The sequence below is a fragment of the Theropithecus gelada genome, chromosome 3, assembly GCF_003255815.1.
Source record: "Theropithecus gelada isolate Dixy chromosome 3, Tgel_1.0, whole genome shotgun sequence".
NCBI classification, from domain to species: domain Eukaryota; kingdom Metazoa; phylum Chordata; class Mammalia; order Primates; family Cercopithecidae; genus Theropithecus; species Theropithecus gelada.
In genome coordinates this window covers 92613990-92636388 of record NC_037670.1, presented here as the reverse complement: position 1 = coordinate 92636388, position 22399 = coordinate 92613990, and the positions used below count along the sequence as shown (strand labels likewise).

The 22399-nt window shown below is 35.7% G+C and overlaps 1 protein-coding gene across 1 annotated transcript; it reads right to left on the bottom strand.

Moving 5' to 3' along the window:
• Window positions 1-1501: 1501 nt before the first annotated feature.
• MACC1 (MACC1, MET transcriptional regulator) lies at window positions 1502-22318 on the bottom strand. Its single transcript, XM_025380247.1, is given in 5 exon segments — window positions 1502-1786; window positions 14354-14542; window positions 18656-20697; window positions 22205-22285; window positions 22288-22318. Coding segments are annotated over 5 exon segments (2556 nt in total). The 3' UTR covers window positions 1502-1573.
• Window positions 22319-22399: the final 81 nt, after the last annotated feature.

Sequence of the window (22399 nt, the reverse complement as noted above, 5' to 3'; positions counted from 1 at the left end):
GGGATCACCACTTACACCCCACCACACCAGGACAATGCCTACTCTTCCTTCAGGTTCATTATTTCTTTCCAAGAGGAAATTTCCCTGAGCCACCCCCACTTCCAGTTTCATATGATGGCATATCTCTGTTTATATGTCGTAGCATCACAGCCTCTCCCCATTGCAACTGCTATTATGCATGCCATTTTACATTTAACGGTGTCATTTTTTCAAATTATCTATCACTTAGCACTACTAAAGTCAGAGTTCATGCCGGTTTTTCCCCCATTATTAGCCTCAAGCATCTATATGCCTGCCAAAAAATAGACACATATACTCTGCCTATTGACTGAATGACAATAAATGAATGACTGCCCAAATACACACATACACACTGGCAGGCAACCAGAGATTGAACAGATGAGTAAGCACAGAACATCTCTTTGTGAACTTTGCCAGCCATTAGCATTTATACTGACCTAGGGTCCTATATAATTTTTGTCCTATATAATCAGTTAGGCTGTGCTTTATAAAACACTGTGGTACACACACACACACACACACACACACACACACACACACTTGTTTGCATGAGCATGCCAACATAAAGATATCAGTATTTTTGGTGGTCAAGACCTCTCTACTCAACAGTATAATCAAGTTTCTGGTGGTGGTGGTTTTTAATAACTCATATTATTAAAAATCCCCAAGAGCTAAAGAACTATTTTACGTTATAATCCTGCAGAAAAAGTCCCAAGTTAGGTAGGATTTAGAGAGGTCCCAAGATGCTGAAGGAAGCTGATGAAAACACTAGGTCCATGCATGCAGACAACAGATTTCTGATAAGTCGTATTTTCCTTCTGGCAGTCTTTCAAGAGATGATGAAAAAAAGTAGCAAGTCTCACTTAAAATGAAACGGCGTCTGTTTCCCTGTAAGTCTTCACATGCATTTTGTTTTTACTATTCTGTTATGCAGTATGATTGTTTAAAAAGAAATAGAAACAGGTTTTCAAGCAGAAAACCTACTTTGTACTGGCTATGTAGCCTCAGACGTTCTCTCCATTCCTTAGTTTCTTCACATGAAAAATGGGGGTGATGCTGGCGAACCCCACTGATGAACTGGAGAGGTCAGGTGTGGAAAGCAGGCAGCCGTGCCTGACCACAGGGCGTATGCTTGCTTCCCCTCTTTCTAGCTGCCTCCTGGGAACACTGCTTTGTTCATGTTGATAGCCTCTAGTTTACCCAGATATCTGTGTGATGTAATTATTCAAACAGCTTTAACTTAGTATTAAAATAACACTGAGAGAGGCCACTTTTCTTTTTTCTTTCCTTTCTAAGAACAAAGCAGCCTAATAGTTGTGCTTGAAACATACACAAAAATACATATTTGAGGATAAAACCCATCTTGGCTATCAGTTAGGCTGTGTTTTCATCAGAAAACAAAATTGGTTTTGAAAATGAAGGAAATTAGTATAATGCTTTTCTGAGATTCTTTCTTACACACAAAACACAGACACACACACACACACACACACCCCATTACCTCATTTTCCCCTTACTATTTTCCCTCCCATCAAAAACACACCCTTTATTTCTATACTTCTTCAGAAGTGGAGAAGGCAGTTACTCTCAAAACCTCCAAAGAGTTTACTAGTACTAAAGCTCCAGTTAATTCTCTCCAGTGTTTGGTCACAGGGTTTTTCATTCTGTCCAAAGCTGATTGAAGGTCTTGTAACGCGTCTCTGTAGTTATTTCCATAGTGAGCACTCCAGGTATACAGAAAATCATAGGCAGGCTTCCACATCATCTATAAAGGAAAAAAAAATAATAGATTGGAGTAGTGTGGAAGTAGAAAGGAGAGGAAAATACTTTTTAAAAAAAAGATGTAAAAAGCCTCTTAAGATTTAAAAGAAAACGGAATGCCAATTATACATGAACTTATTTGATGTCATAGAAAATATGGTTTAATAACTATCAGATTCCTGCTATATCCTTGTATTTTTAAAACTAGAGATTTTAAAAATAATAACTACAAGTAGGGCCTTTTTTCCATTGATCCATCATCTATACATTGCTGTTGCCTTAATGTGAATATAAAATTCCTTGGACAATTTTTTTGATAACAAATGTTATTGAGATAGCCTTTTTAATATTTGAGAGACTTTTAAGGTTAATTATTATTGTTCTACCTATCTGTGATGAGTTTTATGACACCAAATAATATATAAGGGAGAAATACTATATTTAACATTTTAAATCATTTTACTCGAGCAAGTCTATAAACAAGCAAAAATCTAGCTTCTTGATCAAGTCATGATGAAAGCAAAAATACAGTTCTCTAATTTAAAACATTTCTTTCATGATATGTTTTGTAATCCAAAGAAAAACCAATATTCAATGCTGCTTCTTTTTGCTTTTCCTAAGCACCTACCCATACCAATGATGTCATTGTTTCCATAGAAATAAATGTACGTCAAAGAGAAACTTCACATACAAGCATGTATGTAATGGTAACCAAGGCAACCAGGCTAGAGAGAGAATAGAGACAAAGGCAGACCAAATAAGACAAACTGTAAAATACACACACAAACACACACACACACATCACACACACAACAGCTTAAAATGAATTTTCTCTAGGGAAACAACAAAATGAACCCTACACTTATAATTGGAATATTTGAAATATAAGCTTAGTTATTTGCTTATTTTGGGGGTTTCACTGAACTAATTTGGTTGTGATTCTATCACTTTCAAAATATAGGAACACAGACTCTGAGCTAAATATTATGCAGAACTGCCCTTTTAAAGTAGAACCTCTATCACAGTTTAGTGATATCACATGAACTAAAGCCTTGGCATATAATTTTCACCATCCTCCAACATCCTCATACAGTCTAATTTTAAAGTTAAAAGAATTAAAGACCTAAATAGGGAGTTCCATTATGTATTTGATTCAATCCACATAAAAGGCTCTAAGGACAATTTTATGTTATTTGTCCAAATTGACATTCCTGGGAAGCCATGACAACCCATTTCCTCATCTCTCTTGACAAAGCTTAATTTTGCAAGGTAGAGAATAAAAGACAATTATCAAAGTTATGCCATATCGATATATGATGCAGCAACAAAATTCACCTCAGATTTTTGTATGTAAGTTTTACCCTCACCAACCAGATTAATAATTTATCTTCTATGTCTGATAGAATGTGAATGAGATATCTTCTCATCTACATTTCTGAAGATGTACATTGAAACCAAACTTCTCAAAGTACAATTGCCACTAGTTTCTCAACAATGAAATATCAGTTGAGACATAATAATGGAACCTTTTTGTCAGACTCAATCTTGGTTGACACTGCTCAGTTGCAAAGAATCACTAAACAAATAGATTATTCTGTAGTGGGTATATTCTGTCTGTAAAATCTCTGAGACATGGATACTACCTTCCATTCACTTAAAAGTCCCTGATGCCCAACGAACTGGTTCAAATTGTTACGTATTTTTTTAAATAATGGTGTTTATAGCTAAAGGCTTCTAAGACTGTTCTAAGTCCGTTAGTGATTGAGTCTGACAAATGATGTATCTGGAGACATTTTATGATAAACAGCAACTTAAAACATTTCTGTAAAAAGGGAATGGCATAGTAGATTAGCGTAAAGCATCGCAGAAAACAGATGTCTCAAGAATTATAAACAGGTAATTTTATATTGGGTTGTCCACTATACTACAGATTCAAACACTTTTATAGTCAGAAGCAGCCAAAATGGCCCCACCTACTTTCATGAGTAGAAAAGCTCTGTATCTGTGGCTGCAGGACTGTGAATTGCTATGTATAGAAAAGCCCTTAGGCACACTCAATCAAGCAGCAGCTCCTCCATGCTGCTGAGGGCAGGAAATGCCAGAGGTGATGCAAAAAATAGAAACTACAGATTCAGGAAAGGTCCAATGACACATCTACTCATGCACTTATGCAGAGCACCATATAACGTCTTCACATTTGGCAATTTGCACTAACAACAGAGTAGTGTCGACAGTTTTTGCAAATCAGAGAAATTTGGGTACATTACTGAGTCCCAGGCCCTAATTAAGACTTTTGAAGGTGTAAAGACTTCCCAAGAGTCCCCTGAATTTGTCTGAAATGCAAGGGGGAATATTGCCCTAAACCAATTTGAGATTCCCTGGAGTGTAAACCATAATCTGGCTAGAAATGGGTAAAAGAGCACTGGGCTGAAAACAACAGGGCGTTGATAAACTTTATGATTTACACTAAAATATGAGCATATTCTGCATTCCAGTTTTCCTCCTCATTGCAGCAAATTAAACCTGAATATTCCTTTGGTGCAAAATTTCATCTTCCATATACAAAAATCATTGGTAGCTCTCAATAAAGATGATAGAGAAATGCTTTGATAGCATAAATACAATGAAAATATTCAACATTATCATGGTTCATTAACTATTTCACTTATTAAATCAAGGTTTATTGAGTACCTTCCACTACAATAAATTTTGTTATAGTAAGAAATAAAATGATGAATATTGCATGACTCTTGCTTTTAGAAGCTTATAGCATAGGAAGGAGATAGATACTTGCACAAACACTGGCACAATGGATATAATAGGATGTGATAATAACAGAAAGACTCAAAAATTACTTGCATATTTTAAATCAGTGTGAGAAAAAAATGATTGTTCCATTCACTGAGAGGCATGATGCCATAATGGAAAGAAAGATAGGTTTGGGTGTCAGAGTCCTGTGTTTACATCTGAGTTCCATTGCCTATTTGATAGGTCAGTTTGATAAACTAATCAAGTTATCTCAGGTTGGAATTTTTTTAATCTATAAAATATGGATAATCATTCCCAAATTTTGTGTTCAAAATACCTCAGCAAGTATCTGGCATATAGTTTGCATTTATACTTTTCAAAAGATAGGGAAGAAGTTACTTATTTTTTTTTTTTTGGTAGGGGCAAGCTAAGGAGTTATTTTCAGCCCTACTGAGCATCAAGCAAAAGGGAGGGTATCTGATAAAAAATTATGATTGGAACGGGGAGACGACCTTGAGAGGACAGACAAGGGTTTGGCACCACTTGTGCTACAGGGACGGCAAAACACATGAGAGTAGAAGAAAATGCCAAGGAAAAGAATAAAGGGATACAAAATTTAATTCTCAACTAAGTCAATGATTAGTGGCTACAAGAGAGAAATAGAAGCAATAAAAGGATGGGGAGAAGCTGGAGTCAAAGGGAAAGAAAGTGAATCACATGCTTCATCTTGCAAAAGCCAAGAAGTATAATAACATCCGAAAAAGGACATGCATTGGCTTGCTGGAGCCAGCTCACACAAGCTCCCTGGATATCCTCCCAACTCCAGTTCAGTGACACCACAATGGTAGGTTAAAATGATGTCCGATTGGAATATTTACACTAAGAAAATTAACAAAAGCTTTAAGTTTAGGGTTTTTCCCTTTGCAGGGCTGGATGTTAAACATATGCCAGTGTAACACTCAGGACTTCCCTTTTCTGTTACCTCCACTGCTACCTGTAACATCAACAACGTGGGAATATAAAGAAAAACTTGGCAAATCCAGGATTTTGGAAATTAGCAAGCAGCAGTAGAAAATAGAGGTATTTTTAAAAGAAAAAAGTTTAAGTAATATTCTATGATGGCAAGGGGATTTGGGTTTGAATCTTAGCTTTGCCATATGGAGAATTTAAGGTTAATGAGTCTTAAAGAGGTAGTATATATGAAGCACCCAAGAAGAAAGGTTAACTTCCTTTGGCAGAAACGTAAATACAAAAAGATGTTAAAATCATTATGGAGTTAGGGCACAAAATTAGAGCGGCAAGTATCATGAGAAATTGAGAAGGAATGGGAACAAAAGCATATGTCAAGAGTTATGTACTTAATACACTGATAGAAAATATTAAATTTGGGGAATTATGTTTTCCCTTAATAAGTAAATCTCTAGGCCGGGGGTGGTGGCTCACGCAAGTAATCCCAGCACTTTGGGAGGCCAAGGTGGGTGGATCATGAGGTCAGGAGTTTGAGACCAGCCTAGCCATTATGATGAGCCCTATATCTATTAAAAATACAAAAATTAGTGAGGCATGATGGTGCGTGCCTGTAGTCCCAGCCACTCGGAAGACTGAGGCAGGAGAATCGCTTGAACCAATGGGCAGAGGCGGAGGTTGCAATGAGCCAAGATCACACCACTGCCCTCCAGCCTGGGTCTCAAAAAAAAAAAAAAAAAAAAATCTCTATTTGAGCTTTGCCTTAACAAAATCTGATTAATAGTCCAGGTCTCATCAATACAATAAATAGGCTAATCAGTTGTTTGATTGTCCTTTGTGGAATAGATGGAATAGATATATGAACATTTGGACACAAGTTCTAAAGATACTTTTATTTTTTCTGCATTTTTTATTAACTCGTTTCGTTCTAGTCTTCTTAAAAAGTAAATACATATTATCCAAGACAGAGACATAAGAGGTAATTTGTGTACATTAATTAACAATAGACTCTATGAAATTAAGCCCTAAAATACCTACCCAGTTAGGTCACAAAAAATTCTAGATTTTGTAACAAGTTGCAAAGAAAATGAAGTCATCTTTTCTGGAAATGTTTGAAGGAATAAAATGGGTAGAATAAATAATTTTCTTTCTGGACTGACTAACATTTAATCCTCCGAAGGCTAGAAAGGAGTTGCAGACCGCCAAGATCTCTTCCAGATTTATGTCGTCCTGTATCTATTCTGCGTTTTAAAAATAGTTCTTCCTCTCTTGCTCAATGTTATGATTCAGAAAAGATATGCAGAAACTCTGCACTTGTGTTTCGAAAAATCAAAAGGAAAGCATGCTCCTGAGGGTTTGTTTTTTAGTTGTTAAATTATTCTTAACCACAAAAATACTCTCAGCCTTCTCATTTCTATCACAAATATTTAATACATAGGCTGCATTCTTACCCCTCTATTCTTAGATTTTTTTTTGTTATTATTATACTTTAAGTTCTAGGGTACATGTGCACAACATGCAGGTATACCTGTGCCATTTTGGTGTGCTGCACCCATCAACTCATCAGCACCCTATTCTTAGATTTTTAATGGTAACTTCATGATGTTGCAGTTTCATTCTTAAACAGGAAGCGTGAGGCTGATAAAGGCACATAGTTGTTAACTTTTCATCTATGTGCTTTTCTCCTTATTAAAAAAAAAGGGCAGCAGCATGAGTAAGTATTTAACATAGGAAGTTCAGCAGTTTTCCAAAGTTCCAGCTTTTGTGTGGAAGAAGTGTGTTTTAGGTTATCTTGTCAGTGTTAGAGGACAAAGTAAAAAGTAATGGAGCAATAAAAAGTAATAAGTGGGGATGCCGAAAGAAATTAAATAGGAATAAAGGCAAAAAATATATATAGTTTTCCAAATTTAGAGTGCTCATTTCCAGAAGCCAGTAAGACTCATTAGATAATGCACTAGAAAATGAAATGCAACATGAGTAAAAGAAATTCAGATTTGAGCGTAGCATTCTGTGTCTTTTTTAGCTTATAAAATATGAATAGCAAAAAGAATGCAATTGGTTTTAACTACTTTTGGATAATTACATTTTGTCACATTAAAGGATTAGTAATCCACCTACTTTTCTCAGAAACTTATAGGAACAACGTTTCATTTTCAGTACCATTAGCTGAAGAAGTATTAAGGCAAGGTTGCCTTCTTAATGATTATTACATATGTTCTATCCTCAGTACATCATTTACAATATTCAGGTAAGCTTTAACATTACCTATAATTAGTAAGTACATAAATATTGTTGAAGGTAAGATTGCTGTTGTCTTCAGAAGAGAAGGGAGGCTAACATATCTGGGGGCCCCTATGTCCTTACCAAGGAGATGCTGCTTGGTTAAAACTTGACACAATATTCTGTTGAAAAAGTATAATTGGGGACAACCAGCTAAATTTGGGTAAGAATAACCACTTGGAACTTCAGGGGTTAAGCATGAGCTAGAGGAAGACAGAGGACCTAGTCCTTGCTAGTGCATCTGCTTAAATAGTCAAACATTGTAGGAAAACCTGCTTGTTAAGCCATTCTTACTAATTCCTAGTTGGGACGATTCCTCATTGCCTCCTCATCATCACTGCCACCCATGCCCCTGCCAAAAACATATATTCATAGAGACAACTGACATCAGTGTTTAAAGAAACTGGGCTTCTCCAATTTAAGTTTTCAATGTAAACATTAAAACAAATGAAAAAATATAGTGTCAAGAGCTCTGGATTTAGAGGCACACATCTTGGTTTAAATCTAGACTCTTAATTTAGTAGCTCCAGGATCTTAGGTAAGCTATCAACCTTCTTTACACCCTTGCTTTCCCCTTCTGGCAAATGAGAAAAAAAAAAAAGGTGTACCCAATGCTATAAAAGAATTGCTAAGTGTACAAAGGAATGGATGTAAATGTTTTCGGCACACACTAAGTGCTCAATTAATGCTAATTATAGTTGAGTTTAAAGTTAAGTAACAAAATCACAGTCAACTATCTAGGAAAAGAACCCAGGTAACCTTGCTATAAATCTAGGGCCATTTTATTAAAGTATTGCCACAACTTTATTTCATTATTAAGCAGTTCTAACAAATTCTGATTTTGGTCTTACATATAGCTGGATTTTGGTTTTCTGAAATTTCTTATTATTTATGTTCCCTAGTACTAAAGCTTGAAAAAGAAAACCTAAAATCAAAATTAATGTCTTTAAATCCATTTTACATTTTCTTAATAATGTTTAACTTAATATGCTTGTTATTTCTATTTGATTTTCAGTGTATAATATAGAATTAAGTCAAAAATCATAGGAATATAATGTGTTACCCCAGAAATTTCACTGTGCTTTGTTTGCTTTCTTACCTCATTCCTCCCAAAATGGAGTATCTTTTTGAAATTAAAGGTTGTAACAAGTATAGAATTGTACAGAGTAGACGATGGTAATCTAAATAACATCACTGTGCCACATCTCTAGTTCAAACAATGAATATTTGAGATATCATTCTACACATTTTACAACTGGTATGTGAATTTCCATATAATACTTTTCCCTTCTCTAAGAAATTATAAATATATTTCTCATTTCAAAAGAACAGCCAACAAAAGAATTAAGTACCAAGGCTAGAACTGAACCAGGCCCCGATCAGAACTTGATAATTCAACATCCCTGTAAGCAGAATCCAGAAGTTGCCATGTAAGCCAGAAAACCATATAGCCCAAGGATATTTCTCTTAACTTTTGCGAGAGATAATTTCCAAGGAAAATTAAATGTTGTTAAGTCCTTAAGAAATAAGTTGATCAGCCAAGCCTTTATCTCATTTTTTTTCCATGCATTGCTATTCTGCCAGTTTCTCAGATGAGAAACCTTGAAATAATTGCTAACTTCTTCCTTACATTCTTCCTATAGGCACTCTCAGTCATATTACTAAAAAAAAGTGTATTTTATTATATTTTCCAAAAACTACTCAATGTTATATAGTTGTCAAATTCACCTTTTCCTCTTCCTCTTTGTTAAAATAATAAATAATATGTATTTAGTGAAAGCAATATGCAAAAAATTGTCCCAAATATTACACATTTGTTATCTCATTTGATCTTCTAAACATCCAATGAGTAAGATAGTATTATTTTCCTTACTTCACAGACACACAAAATAGATTCCCAGGAAAGTAAAGTAATTTGCCCAAGGCTTGAGGGGTAATAGATAATAGAGGTGGAACAGAAGTCCAGCCAAGAATCTTAACCTCTATGCTCTGGTAGTCATTGAAGACTCCCCTCCATTGATACCAACATATGTACCTGACCACATCCCCCAGTAATTATTAAAATGAACTCTCCCCTCCTGGCCATATCTTCTCTGTGGTCTCTAAAGCTCACTGATATTTAGAAGCACTGAAGTCTACTTCTGTCCCTCTCCAATTACTCAAAGGCCACCCATCCTTCAAAGCTAGGATGTGTCTTCTAATTGCTCCTCACCACTTTGATATTTTTTAAATAAGTTAAATTTGAAAGGACTTACCATTAGTATAATACAGCAGTTAGGACTTTATATAAGACAAAGTGAATTCGGATCTAAGCACTTGCACTTAATAGCCATGTAACTGGATAAATTACACAAATACATTCACCCTCAGTTTACATATATGTAAAGAGCAGATGGCCATAATGTTTTCCTTACAAAGTATATTGAAATAATAGAGATATTGTAAAGAAAATGCTCATAATGACTAGCTGACAATGAACACTTGGTAAATTACAACTATTACCATTGTCATCTAATCATATACCTTTAAGAAATATTGTAACAATTCAAATATTAACAGTTTATCCCAATTCCCAGGCCAAAATAAAACCTGGTTTTTAAGGAGAAAATAATCATGTTTTGTGTTTTTTATGGCTCCAAAACCAATGTTCAGAACTGATAGACCCAGAATAATCGTTAAGTGTATGGATGAATTAAATACGGAAGGCTAGGACACAGATATAAGATACGAAACAAGTGGAAAGAATTCCATGTGGAATCTTTTATTCACTTATAGAAAATGAATAAAACTGCTTGAAAATCAACAACTTTCCCACCTTTAATCTAGACTTGGAATAAAGTACTTTGAACTCTCTAGCAGCCAGTCAGAAAATGAGGAACAGGTTGTGAATAGAAGATACAAAGGAAAATTAGATCTGCATTGATTAAATGGTGACTTCAAAAAGACTTAAAATACATCTTCCCAGTTATGAATCTCTACAGGTGAGTAGTTTCTGAGATAAAAAAATTACCATGAGGAACATAGACTTCGCTGGTTTCCACTGGGAGAGTAGCCCATTCTGGCAGGTCGGATAAGAAACCATTCTCGACAGGACTATTGGTGCCTGTGGTTGAGGTGGAGCCCAGTGGGCAAAGGTAATTTAAGAAAGGAAGTGAGGCCAGAGCGGTGGTTCACACCTGTAATGCCAGCCCTTTGGGAGGCCGAGGTGAGTGGATCACTTGAAGTCAGGAGTTCGAGACCAGCCTGACCAACCTGGTGAAACACCCACCTCTACTAAAAATACAAAAATCATACAGGTATGGTGGCATGCACCTGTAATCCCAGCTACTCGGGAGGTTAAGGCATGAGAATTTCTTGAACCTGGGAGGCAGAGATTACAGAGAGCCGAGATTGTGCCACTGCACTCCAGTCTGGGCAACAGAGCCAGACTCCTTCTCAAAGAAAAAAAAAAAAAAAAAAGAAAGGAAGTGAAACTTTAATGTCCTTAGTGAATATGCGTCCTTATTAAACGAGATAAAAATAGCATAATCTATATTGTTAAGCAAGGGGGCCAATGAGGGAGTTGTAGAACAATTGTTGTCATTTGTGGTAATCATCCTTAGAAGGCTCAGTGAAGAGCACCCAATTTTGGCCAGTGAATTTCTTATCTCTGAATCCCCAGCATGTCCCCTTGTAAAATTCAACATTTAAAAAGTGAGCTATTTTTCTAATATTCTATTGATTCCTTTTTTAAAAAATTAAAACTCTAAATATATTCAGAAAACTCCAATAAATTTTCACTAACTTTCACGGAAGAACCTTGGCAATAATGACATCTTTGTATAGCATAAGTGCATTTTTTCCTGAAAGAAATGCTCTGAAAAATACACTTTGTTTATTATCAGATTCAAGCTTTACAGTTTTGTTTTCTGGTAGTATTATCATGTCACTAGAAAAACTGAGTAACATTTCTTAAAATTTAACTTGAGGAGGTGGTTAATTTAAAAAGTGACATTCTCAAAAGTCCAAAGAGAGGCTTTTTCTTCACCTTAGAAAAAATTAAGAAATGGTTAAGGTATTCAGAAAATCTGACAAATGTATTATTAATATACTTAATTCTTTAATCAGCTTGAGGCTTGGTAAAGATTTAATTTTGAGGCAAATTTTGATACTATTATGGCTATTTTACATGGCCTGAAAAGAGGACAAATATAAAATGAAATGAGTTGCTTAACCCTGGCCGCACCTTCTGACTCTGCAAATTAGTCACCATATTAAACAGTGATGGACAGAGTGCAATGGTTAAAGTCATGGACTCTGAAGTCAAACGTCTGTGCTCTAAACGTGGTTCCAGGACTTTCTAGCTGTGTATGTTTAAGCAAGTTACTGATCCTCTCTCTATCTTAGATATTAGTGTCCGCCCCATAAGTTTTTATTGAAAGGATTACATTAGTTAATTTTTGTAATATTTCCAGAACAGTGCCTGTCACGGAGTCAGTGCCAGATAACTCTCCCTAAGATACAATAAAAATAGAACAAAGGGAAGAGAAAGAAGTTAAAGGAGAGAAAGTAAGTGAAAGAGCCCAACTGTAGGCATTGGCACACATAGAAGGCAATTTTTGCAGTGTGCCCTCTGAGGAAATGAGATACAGGAAAAAAAGCAGCCCAGTAACTGCTAGACCTGCTTATCTCCCTGCCCCAGTGCACTTCCCCCCCTCTGCACCCCCTACCCAGAACTAATATCAGTGTGCTTTGAAATCAACTACTTGACTTGTAAATTGATCATATTTAAGAATCTCCTCCCAAAGAGAAAAATTATACAGCTATTTTTTTAGGAGGTTGGAAATTAGCATATATTTACCCATTAGTTAAGTGACCTCATAGGTAAGATTTCTGTAGATTATTTGGAATGACCTTAGGCCAATATACTGTGGATTTTTCTAAGTATTGAATAACATGAATCTGAGTGATGACTATTACTATTAATCACAATAAGTTGAACTATCATTGAAAGTCACCTAGGGGCTTTCCTTTCTCCTTCTGAGTGTTTATCAGCCTCAGGCAAAGACTTAGTCATTTATGATTTGGGCTCTGCAAAAGTAAATAATGGAAAAGTAGGTGGTTTGCTGGCCTCCATGAAGATTTAGGGGAAGACAAACTATAAACAACCACAATTAGAAAGAAGCCAGATGCTTAAGGAGGCTGACAGAATAAATAACTCTGATAAATAACTCGCAACAAAACTCTTTCAAAACAGAACCTTATGAAGAAAAAAAGGTCCTGCTTTCAATTAGACAACTTTTTAATCAGTTAACTGAAATGTCCGAATCAGAAGAGCGTATCCCTCATAATATTTGTTTTTCCTTCTCACAGGCTTCCCATCTTTCATCTCATTCTGTAAACACTTGAGTCCATTTTGTGTACTGCACCAAATGCTCCATTATGCTTATTTACAGGCTGTAATGCCCTTTTAAGTTTATGGAGATAAATGTAGTCTCTGAGGGGAAAGACATCTTCAGTCCTTGGCTGCTCCTGGCTAAAGAGTCTTATTTTGGAGAAGTCCTGGCTGGAGAGCCAGGCTGCAGGAACTCAGACACCAGCCTGCTGACACTTCCACTGCAGCTGCTGGAATTCAGCTGACTTGATTCGTCTCTACTTTTCATGCAAAGGTGGCTTTGTCCTGTTCACCCAACTGGAATGGTTGCATCAAAGTAAGAAAATTTTCTCCAAAAATGAATTCCCAGCTCTATGCCAAAAACAAAGTGAAGAATACCTCTTCTGCCCTCAACAAGTCATCTCTAATAAGAGAGAGATTTCCTTAAACATAAATATCTTCAAAATGCTTGTTCATTTAGAGAGAGAGATACAGAATATTTTACATGTGCCCTTCACTGGAATATTTTTATTTATTTAATTCAATAAAAATTGACTCACAGTTCTTTATGGTAATCTGGAGAAAAATATTTATCTAACTTGTGCCTAACAGCATACATTTGTTTTGATAAAAAACAATATTTTCATGCTAAATATTTACTTTGTACTAAGTGCTATCATTCTGCAATTGATGCCTGTAGTTATTGTAGGCAACATTGTGAAGGAGATAATGAAGCTCTTAGGTATCTATTTCTCATCACTAGTGGCTCTATATCCACTTTCTTAATGCTTCTTGTCACTGAGCATTAGTTATCACAAGTGACTAAGTCTATGCCTGAGGCCGACAAATACATATTATTATACTTTCCTCTATTGTCCTGACTTGATACTGTCTCCCACCTTCAAAATTTACCTGTTTTATGACTCAAGTTCTTATAGCCATCCCCACTTACTGGCCCAATTTGATCAATTAATTCATTGATCAAAGGCCATGAGAATATGAAATCCAAAAGAAGAAATATCAATATTTTAAAGGCTCTCAATGCCTTTTAAGAGAGTGTGTGTATATTTCAGATTGTACTGAGGAGTTACTAGTGCAGTGATTCAGTTAGTGGATCATCTTGGACACTCCCCCAGTGAATCCGTGAATGTGGTACGGGTTTGATTACATTAGTGTTACTTGGTCTGCAGCTTTTCACTATTGAATTACACAAACAAGTCTTACCTCAACAGCAACATCTCCAGTGTTTCCTCGATGAGGAATTTCATATGCCTCCATTTGTTGCTTTGTGAGTCGTACTAACTTTTCAGCTAGTTCCCTCCAGCCTTTTCCAAGCTTGACAGCTGAAGTCAGAATAGCAGCTTCTTGGATGAGACGTGCAACTAACCATTGGCAATCCATTTTCAGAAGAGCCTGCAGCAACAATTACATGTCACAATTAAAAGCAACTAACTTGGGCTTTTTTCTCTATAAATTGGCATTTTTATTACATATTCTACAAATGGGAGTCCTTTTTTCACAACATATATAATTGAGTTTTCTAAAGCTCAAGAAGTTGATTCACATTTAAGCAAATTCTATCAGCAAACTACAGTAGACATAACTAAGTCAGAGTTAGGGGAGATTTAGAACTAATTCAGTGGCTAATTATAGGACCTTGGATAAACCACTTAACTAATATGTGTCTTTGTATCTTTAATTGTGAAAAAAGGAAGTTAAAGTACACACTTCCAATGGTACTCTGAAGTTCCAGCAGTCTAATTTATCAGTCTAGGATTGGTTATTTACTCATGAGAAATAAAGCCTTGCTCTATGAGAGGACTGGCTATAAGAATTTCTCTAAAGTGTATGTGAACTGGTGATGGTAAATATTATTCTATTTTCACCAAAATATGACTTAAAACGTCCCAGAATCATATCTGTTGTGGGAAAAAAAGAGACATTCCTTCAACTTTGAACAAAGCTATTGATGTTTATAAGTTTAATATATATATATGTTTATTAAAATACTCTCCCTCATCACCAGTAGAATGGTATTAAACATAAACTACAAGGTATTAAAGACAAAACGCCGGCCGGGCGCAGCGGCTCACGCCTGTAATCCCAGCACTTTGGGAGGCCGAGGTGGGTGGATCACGAGGTCAGGAGATCGAGACCATCCTGGCTAACATGGTGAAACCCTGACTCTACTAAAAATACAAAAAATTAGCTGGGTATGGTGGCAGACACCTGTAGTCCCAGCTACTCCAGAGGCTGAGGCAGGAGAATGGCGTGAACCCGGGAAGCGGAGCTTGCAGTGAGCCGAGATCGCCCCGCTGCACTCCAGCCTGGGTGACACAGCAAGACTCCTTCAAAAAAAAAAAAAACAAAACACACACACACACACACACACACACACCCCTAGTCTTCTACAATGCAAAATAGAAAACCATCAGACTCTTACCTAACCATGCATGTTTCAAACAAGTCTACAAGTTTGTGTTTTGCCTTGAGTACTATTTTTAAAATATGGGATTACATCTATCCATACTTCTTCTTTGTTCAAATGAGAAAATAGAGTAGCTCCCCCTTATCCAGGAGACACGTTTCTAGGCCACCCAGTGGATACCTGAAACTGCAGATGGTACCAAATTTTATACACACTATGTTTTTTCCTATACATACACACCTATGGAAAAGTTTAATTTATAAAATAGGAACAGTAAGAGATTAGCAACAATAGTAATAAAATATAAAAATCATAACAATATACTCTAATAAAAGTGATATGAATGTGACCTCTCTCTTTCAAAATACCTTATTGTACTCCACTCACCTATTTGTCAATCATGGTTGATGGTAGGTAACCAAAACCACAGAAAGTGAAACTGTGGATAAGGGGAACTACTGTAAACATGCTTTGTAGCCCCTCATTATTTGATGGCACTTTGGGGGTTTATCTACCAATATGAAACAATAAGTAAAAATGAATGAGCAAGTAAGGCAACTATGAAAGTTGATAGCATGTTCATTCCCCTGGAAGTATGCACTTAGAAGGACTACCTGTGGTTTTGATACATAAATGGATCCAAACCTTTATACTGAAGAGTTACAGCCTCAGTGAGAAACAATACTGAGCCAGCGGGTCCCTGGTGGTGCTTTTAGTAATCTGTGGAGTGGGGTTACTATTTTATATTCCAGTTTCTTGTTTTAGAGAAAAGATCTGTACTTGGAGTCACAAAACATGAGTTTAAAATCCAGCCCCACATAGTATAAGACTTCAGATGCATCACACAATATCTCTATTTAATGATTTTAAAAATTGATATAGTGTTAATTCTACTTTGTCTAAACCTCCATAATCATTGTGAAAATCAAATTGGATGCTGAAGTGCTTTAGAGAGTGTCAAGCATGTAAGGACAGCCAGTCTCAATGTTGAGAGATGACTGAAGGGTTTGGATCCCACAATCTTTTTCAGCTTATCAGGTCTCTTCCTGCCACCCCAAATTAATATGCAATCCTAGGAAAATGTATATTTACTATGCAAAGAAATTTTCAAGAGACAACTCTATACCCCAGGCTCCATCACCTGCCAGTCAGAGAACCAGGCCTCTTCAAACAGAAATCCTGAAACCTCCACTAAGGCTTGGAAACTCCACACTTGAATGGACTCTCTACTAGATTTTCTAGCTGGACACTTGAGGCACTCGGATAATTATCATACCCCAAAAAGTACAGGTATGATCAGGCTTGAACTTTCAGACCATCATTAATGACCTTTGGCCATTACAATATTTTTAGGCCACTAAAAGAACAAAAGAAATTATTTTTCCAATTCAAACCTTTGCAGGTGAATATTGAATATGAGCTATGAGAGTTAATGAGCTATTACAAAATGCACATGCAGCTTCCACCAGGTAGGACAGCTTCGAACATTCAGTCTCCAATAGTTCTGAATGTCCCAGGGGAGGTAAGAATGCAGCACACCATAAAAAATCTATCAACTTAGCAACTGGATATTGGAACTTTTGAATTTCAGCTCCTCTAAGTATCACTGTAGAATCATCAAAAATATTGAAAGACAGATAATGTTATATATATTTATTTATTATATGAATCATTGTTAATGTCACAGATTAAATTTGTCCTCCAAATATTTTCTACTTCTTTTGCATCTTGATTAAAACTTTGCCCATTTGCATGAACCTGCCTATATAATTTTATTTACCTTCTACAGAGCACCAGCCTTTCACAATTATAATGATATTTAATACACATACCTACACATATATAGTATTTATACAAACATTTTTATACACACACACATTACTTTGTTTCATGAAGGCATAGTGGCTTTAAGCATGAAACCAAAAAATATTTAAATCCCATCTATAAGAATAGGCAGCTATAGGACTTAGGCAAATTGCCTAACTTTCTAAGACTTGGTTTCTTCCATCTGTAAGATGAAGATACTAGCTATACTTAACCCCACAGAGTTGTTAATGGCTAAATGAGCACTAGAGAAGTATTAACAATCATTATTTTTGCACTCATGTTTTAACCATTTTTAGAAATATGCTCTTGATATTTTTTATTTGTATAAAATATTGAATTTCTACTTTAAAAGTAAAAAGTACTTTGTAATTCTCCACTGAGCCTTCCACTGGGTTGGATACTACATTAAAGAATTTGACCCTAAGAATCCTATTTAAACATGAGGATTAAGATGAGAATACTAATATCATTGTTTGGGCTGTAATGCGTTGCATACATAAGAATATTAAATTGCTAAAGGATATTGGTAATACATTTTAAAAAAAGAAATAGCCAGGTGTGGTGGCTCATGGCTGTAATTTCAGCACTTTGGGAGGCCAAGGTGGGAAGATTGCTTGAGGCCAGCAGCTCAAGAGCATCTTGGGCAACATAATGAGACCCCCAATCCTAAAAGAAAAAAAATGAAAAATACACAGGCATGGTGGCACCTGCCTGTAGTCTGAGTTACTTGGGCAGCTGATCCCTGGAGGCTGAAACTGCAGTGAGTTGTGATCATGCCACTGCACTCCAGCCTGTGTGACAGACCCAGACTTTGTCTCAAAAAAAGAAAAAAGAAAAAAAGAAAAAAAAAGAAAAGAAAAGAAAAGAAAAAATCCCACACACACTGAAAAGTGATCTCTAACAATGGCCAAGTTAGTTTTCTTTAGCTTGGCTTTCATGTTATGGAGCCTCTCTGGTATCTTAAGAGCTGTCTAAATATTTGAGACAGGAAGATAAGTCGTATCTGAACTGTTAAGCCCAGCACAAACAGAACTTTTAATTTTCTTTTAAAAGATGATCCAGTTTTGGGGGGAAATCACAACTGAATCTCAAGTTTAAGAAACCAGTTTTATGATTATGTAGGAAAAACTATATTTGCTATAAAGTATCTTTAATGTATTTAAGACTGTTGAATTTTTAAACATTTCTCCTCTCACATGTTTGGTTATAAATATTGTCAAGTTAATATAATTCTTTATGGCAATTCATTACTGTGATCAAGCAATACTCACCACAATAAGTTCATACAGAAACTTCCTTGTATTTCTATCTGTGTGGCAATCTTCCTTTAACTTCTTTATAACATGAGAAACTTTTTCTGATTCTTTGTCTGCTTGAAGTTGATGAAAATCTTCCAGGGACAGATGTGAGTAACCCAGGACATCAGCTAAAATTTTCCAATCATAAACTTTTTCTGACACCAAGGTTAATACAACTGAGTAGATATAAGTCAACTTTTTTAAAGGCAGGGCAATTTGTTCAAGAAGATTTCTGGTTGTTAGGACACTATCTGACATAAACATTACTTGCTCCTTTGAAATCACCTTGACATTTTTGCAGTGTACAAGTCCAATCTTACCTCTGAGGACTCCTATATACCATTCTTTCACTTTGGACTGCCCAATAGCTTTTACCTTACCTTCCCCGAGGAGAGCTATTGTGTCCCCTTTGAAATATTCAAGGAAGTAATCAATCTTGCTTTGTCTTAGCACTGCCTTCAGGGTTACCCCATAGTTGGTAAAGTTCAATGTTTTATCTTGAAATGTGGGATATTTAACAAGCATTTTTGGTGATAAAGGAGCAGACTTGATTTCCTCCTTCTTCTGCAAATAGGCTGGCAGATTTGAGAGCCTTTTTAGGTTTGGAGTTGGATCAGGAGTAGTGACAGAGAACTGTGCAACTGGTTCACCATTGGGAGGTTCCACTTGAACACAAAAATCAAACAAGTGCATCTCTCTGTGCTCAACTAAAGAAAATAAAAATTGTTGATGAACTACTTCACCTGCTTCCAACTGGTTTTGTTTAATTTCTTTCCTTTCTCCTTCTGTCTTTACTTCAAAATCAGGATCACAGGAAACAACAGAAACACTTAAATCTTGTGGCTTGTCAAGTAAAAATGACTGCTTTCCCCAGAGCTGAAACACGACTGGAGATACGTTTTTTTCACCCTTCTTAATATCAGAAATTGTAAGCTGTCCTGGCATATAATTGTGTCCACAAACTGTTAAAACAACAGTAAAACTGGGATGGATATATTTGGGTCCATAAATTCCAATTGAGGTGGTTTTGTGGATATAATCCCAAATGGTGGCAACTGGTGACTGAAGAGCTTTAGCTTGTGCAGCAACCACTAGATACATTACCTGACTCAAGTCGATTAGCTTGACTTGGATGGTGTCTTTATAAATGTAGCAGTTACTTAAAACTTTAAAAGGGCCTTCTTTACCCAAGCTGTGTAAACACACCATTTCTGTCATGACTTGGCTGAAAGGATCCTTTCTCACTTCAGCCCCAATTTTCATCTCCAGCAAAAGGGCTTCCATTGTATTGAGGTTGCCTAACATGATTTCCAACAATGGGCTCACAGTGCATGAAAGATCATGGTTAAGCATGGGTGGCGGATCAAGGAAAGCCCTTAGAGACACCTCTTGGAATTCCCCCACAGCCACATGACCTTGGGGCACATGAACAGTGATGTCTGATTCAGGTAATTGTACTGATCCTCCTTGATGGTTTACTTTGCAAGTTATGGTGACCTCCGCAAGTTGTGTCTGGGCCCATCCAGGGCTCTGACTAATTGTATTCAAATCAAGGCAGGAGCGGGCCAGCTGGCGTTGACTTAACCAAGCCATTTTATAAGCCTCTCGGTCATTTTTAAGCCATTCTAAGTCTTGTAGTAGAATCTGATCAGAGTTATGTATACTGTGATGGGAATGTACTGTGTCATCTAAAATGTCCAGAAGTTCTGAAACGCTTTTCGATCTTCCAGATTTTCTTGAGGAAGACTGCCTAAGTAACTGAGGCACATCAAGTTCATCACCGGAGGAATCAAAAGAATTCCCATTTTCTATTTCTCTAAAGAAAAGAAAAGGATCTTCCTTTAAGATGGAAATATTATTTCTCTTCCTATTATTTCTTAGCTGAGTTATGTCATCCAAAAATGGGTTAGAAGCAGACAGTTGATTCCAGAATGGATTTGTAACTTTGGAAGCATTATTACCATGAAGGGTGAAAGCATCCGGCCAATTGTGAAGCAAGTCTGGATCCTGGCATTCTTTTTATTTAAGGAAAGACAAAGCAAAACAAAGATAAGGTGGCATTCTGAGTTATAATCAAGATTAATTTTTCCCATAGCTTAACAATTCAGGACTTACTTTTCATTTTTCTTTCTGATGTCTAGGCTACGAGCTAACACAAACTCAATGTTAAATTTGGTCAGATTTGTATGTAATGAGAAAAGAATATTTTTTCTACCAGGTTATTTTTTGAACATGTGTAATGTTATTTTAAGAAATCATGATTTATAAACTAAACAAATAAATATTTAATAGGATATAATAATATATTTAGCACATTTTCTTGAACATGACTCAAACTAGCATGTGTTTGTGCTTTATTATTTTATGTATCATGTTCACAAACGCACATTTCTGGTCAAACAGAATAAATCAGTTATTCAATTATCCACATTTTTCTAAACATTGGATTGTTGGTCTCATTACATTCAGAATATTAATTTAATGTTTTCCTTTTCAGATAATATTCAATATGTAGAAAATATCAAATACATCTGTTAACATTTAAAATAATATTTAAAACAATACACTAAATTAGAAAGTCATTAATTTATTAGATAATTCTATGATAACTTTCTATTGAAAAATGTTAATGAACATTTTTCAGGAAAAAGAATTAATAAAATGAACATTGAAAATTTAGACCACCACTGGTTTTATCGATCAAAGGAATTCGTTGCACTCAAGATTGCAATGGCAAATAATAATTTTATCACTAGAAATTGAAGCATTATTACTTTGGAAAGTAAGTGTCTTAAGAATTTGTAACATTAAAATATTTACACTTCTATTACAAGAATTTCTAGATAGCTCACAACATTGAAGCCATTCTTTTTGTGTGTAGAGCAACTTATACTTGTTCATTTCCTAGTAAATAATTATAAAGACTCTGCAGACTTTGTGAAGCTAGTGCTGCTTTTAGAGACAGGCAGAATAGCTACCCAAATTTTCAGAAGTTTTACTGAAAAAATTCAAGCTAAATGTCAGAATTTCTTTTGTTTAATATACATAGAACCATTGTCTTGAATGAAATGTTTTTAAGTGTTATATGCTAAAAATTAGAAGATGGATTTTGAAAAATAAAGATGGCATTTCTCTTACATTCACACTTTTCTTTAATACAGTATCCCCTAACTCTCTTAAAACTTACTTTTCTTCTGAGTATCAGGTTAATTTTTTGATGCTCCATGAAGATTTCCTAGGTCGACCAACCTTGAGAGAGCCTTTTTGTCCCCAAATTCATTATAGTTATTGCATATAACACTCATTTATTAACAACATTTTTCCTTTTTATAATATTTATCATAATCTGTTGGTTGCACTATTTTATTTTGCACACCTTTTTAACTATTTCTATGACAAAAACAAGATTTTATAATTCTTTCCATCTTCCAGAGCATTTTCAGAGGTAGACCTTCAACAGTTATTGGTGATGAATTTCATGTACTTACATGGACAAAGCACAACAGTAATAAATTCCCATACCTGTAATATTGCAACTTTTTGAGAGTTTTCCAGCTTCCATGTCAACCGAATTTGCTTCAGACTTACTTTGTGCAATTCTTCTGACAAAAAATGTTTTCTTTCAGTGATTAGCATTTTTCCACCTACAGAGTAAATAGATATGTATTTTTTGTAAGCATACATATACATGCTGGCAGAGAAAATAAACTCAAAGAC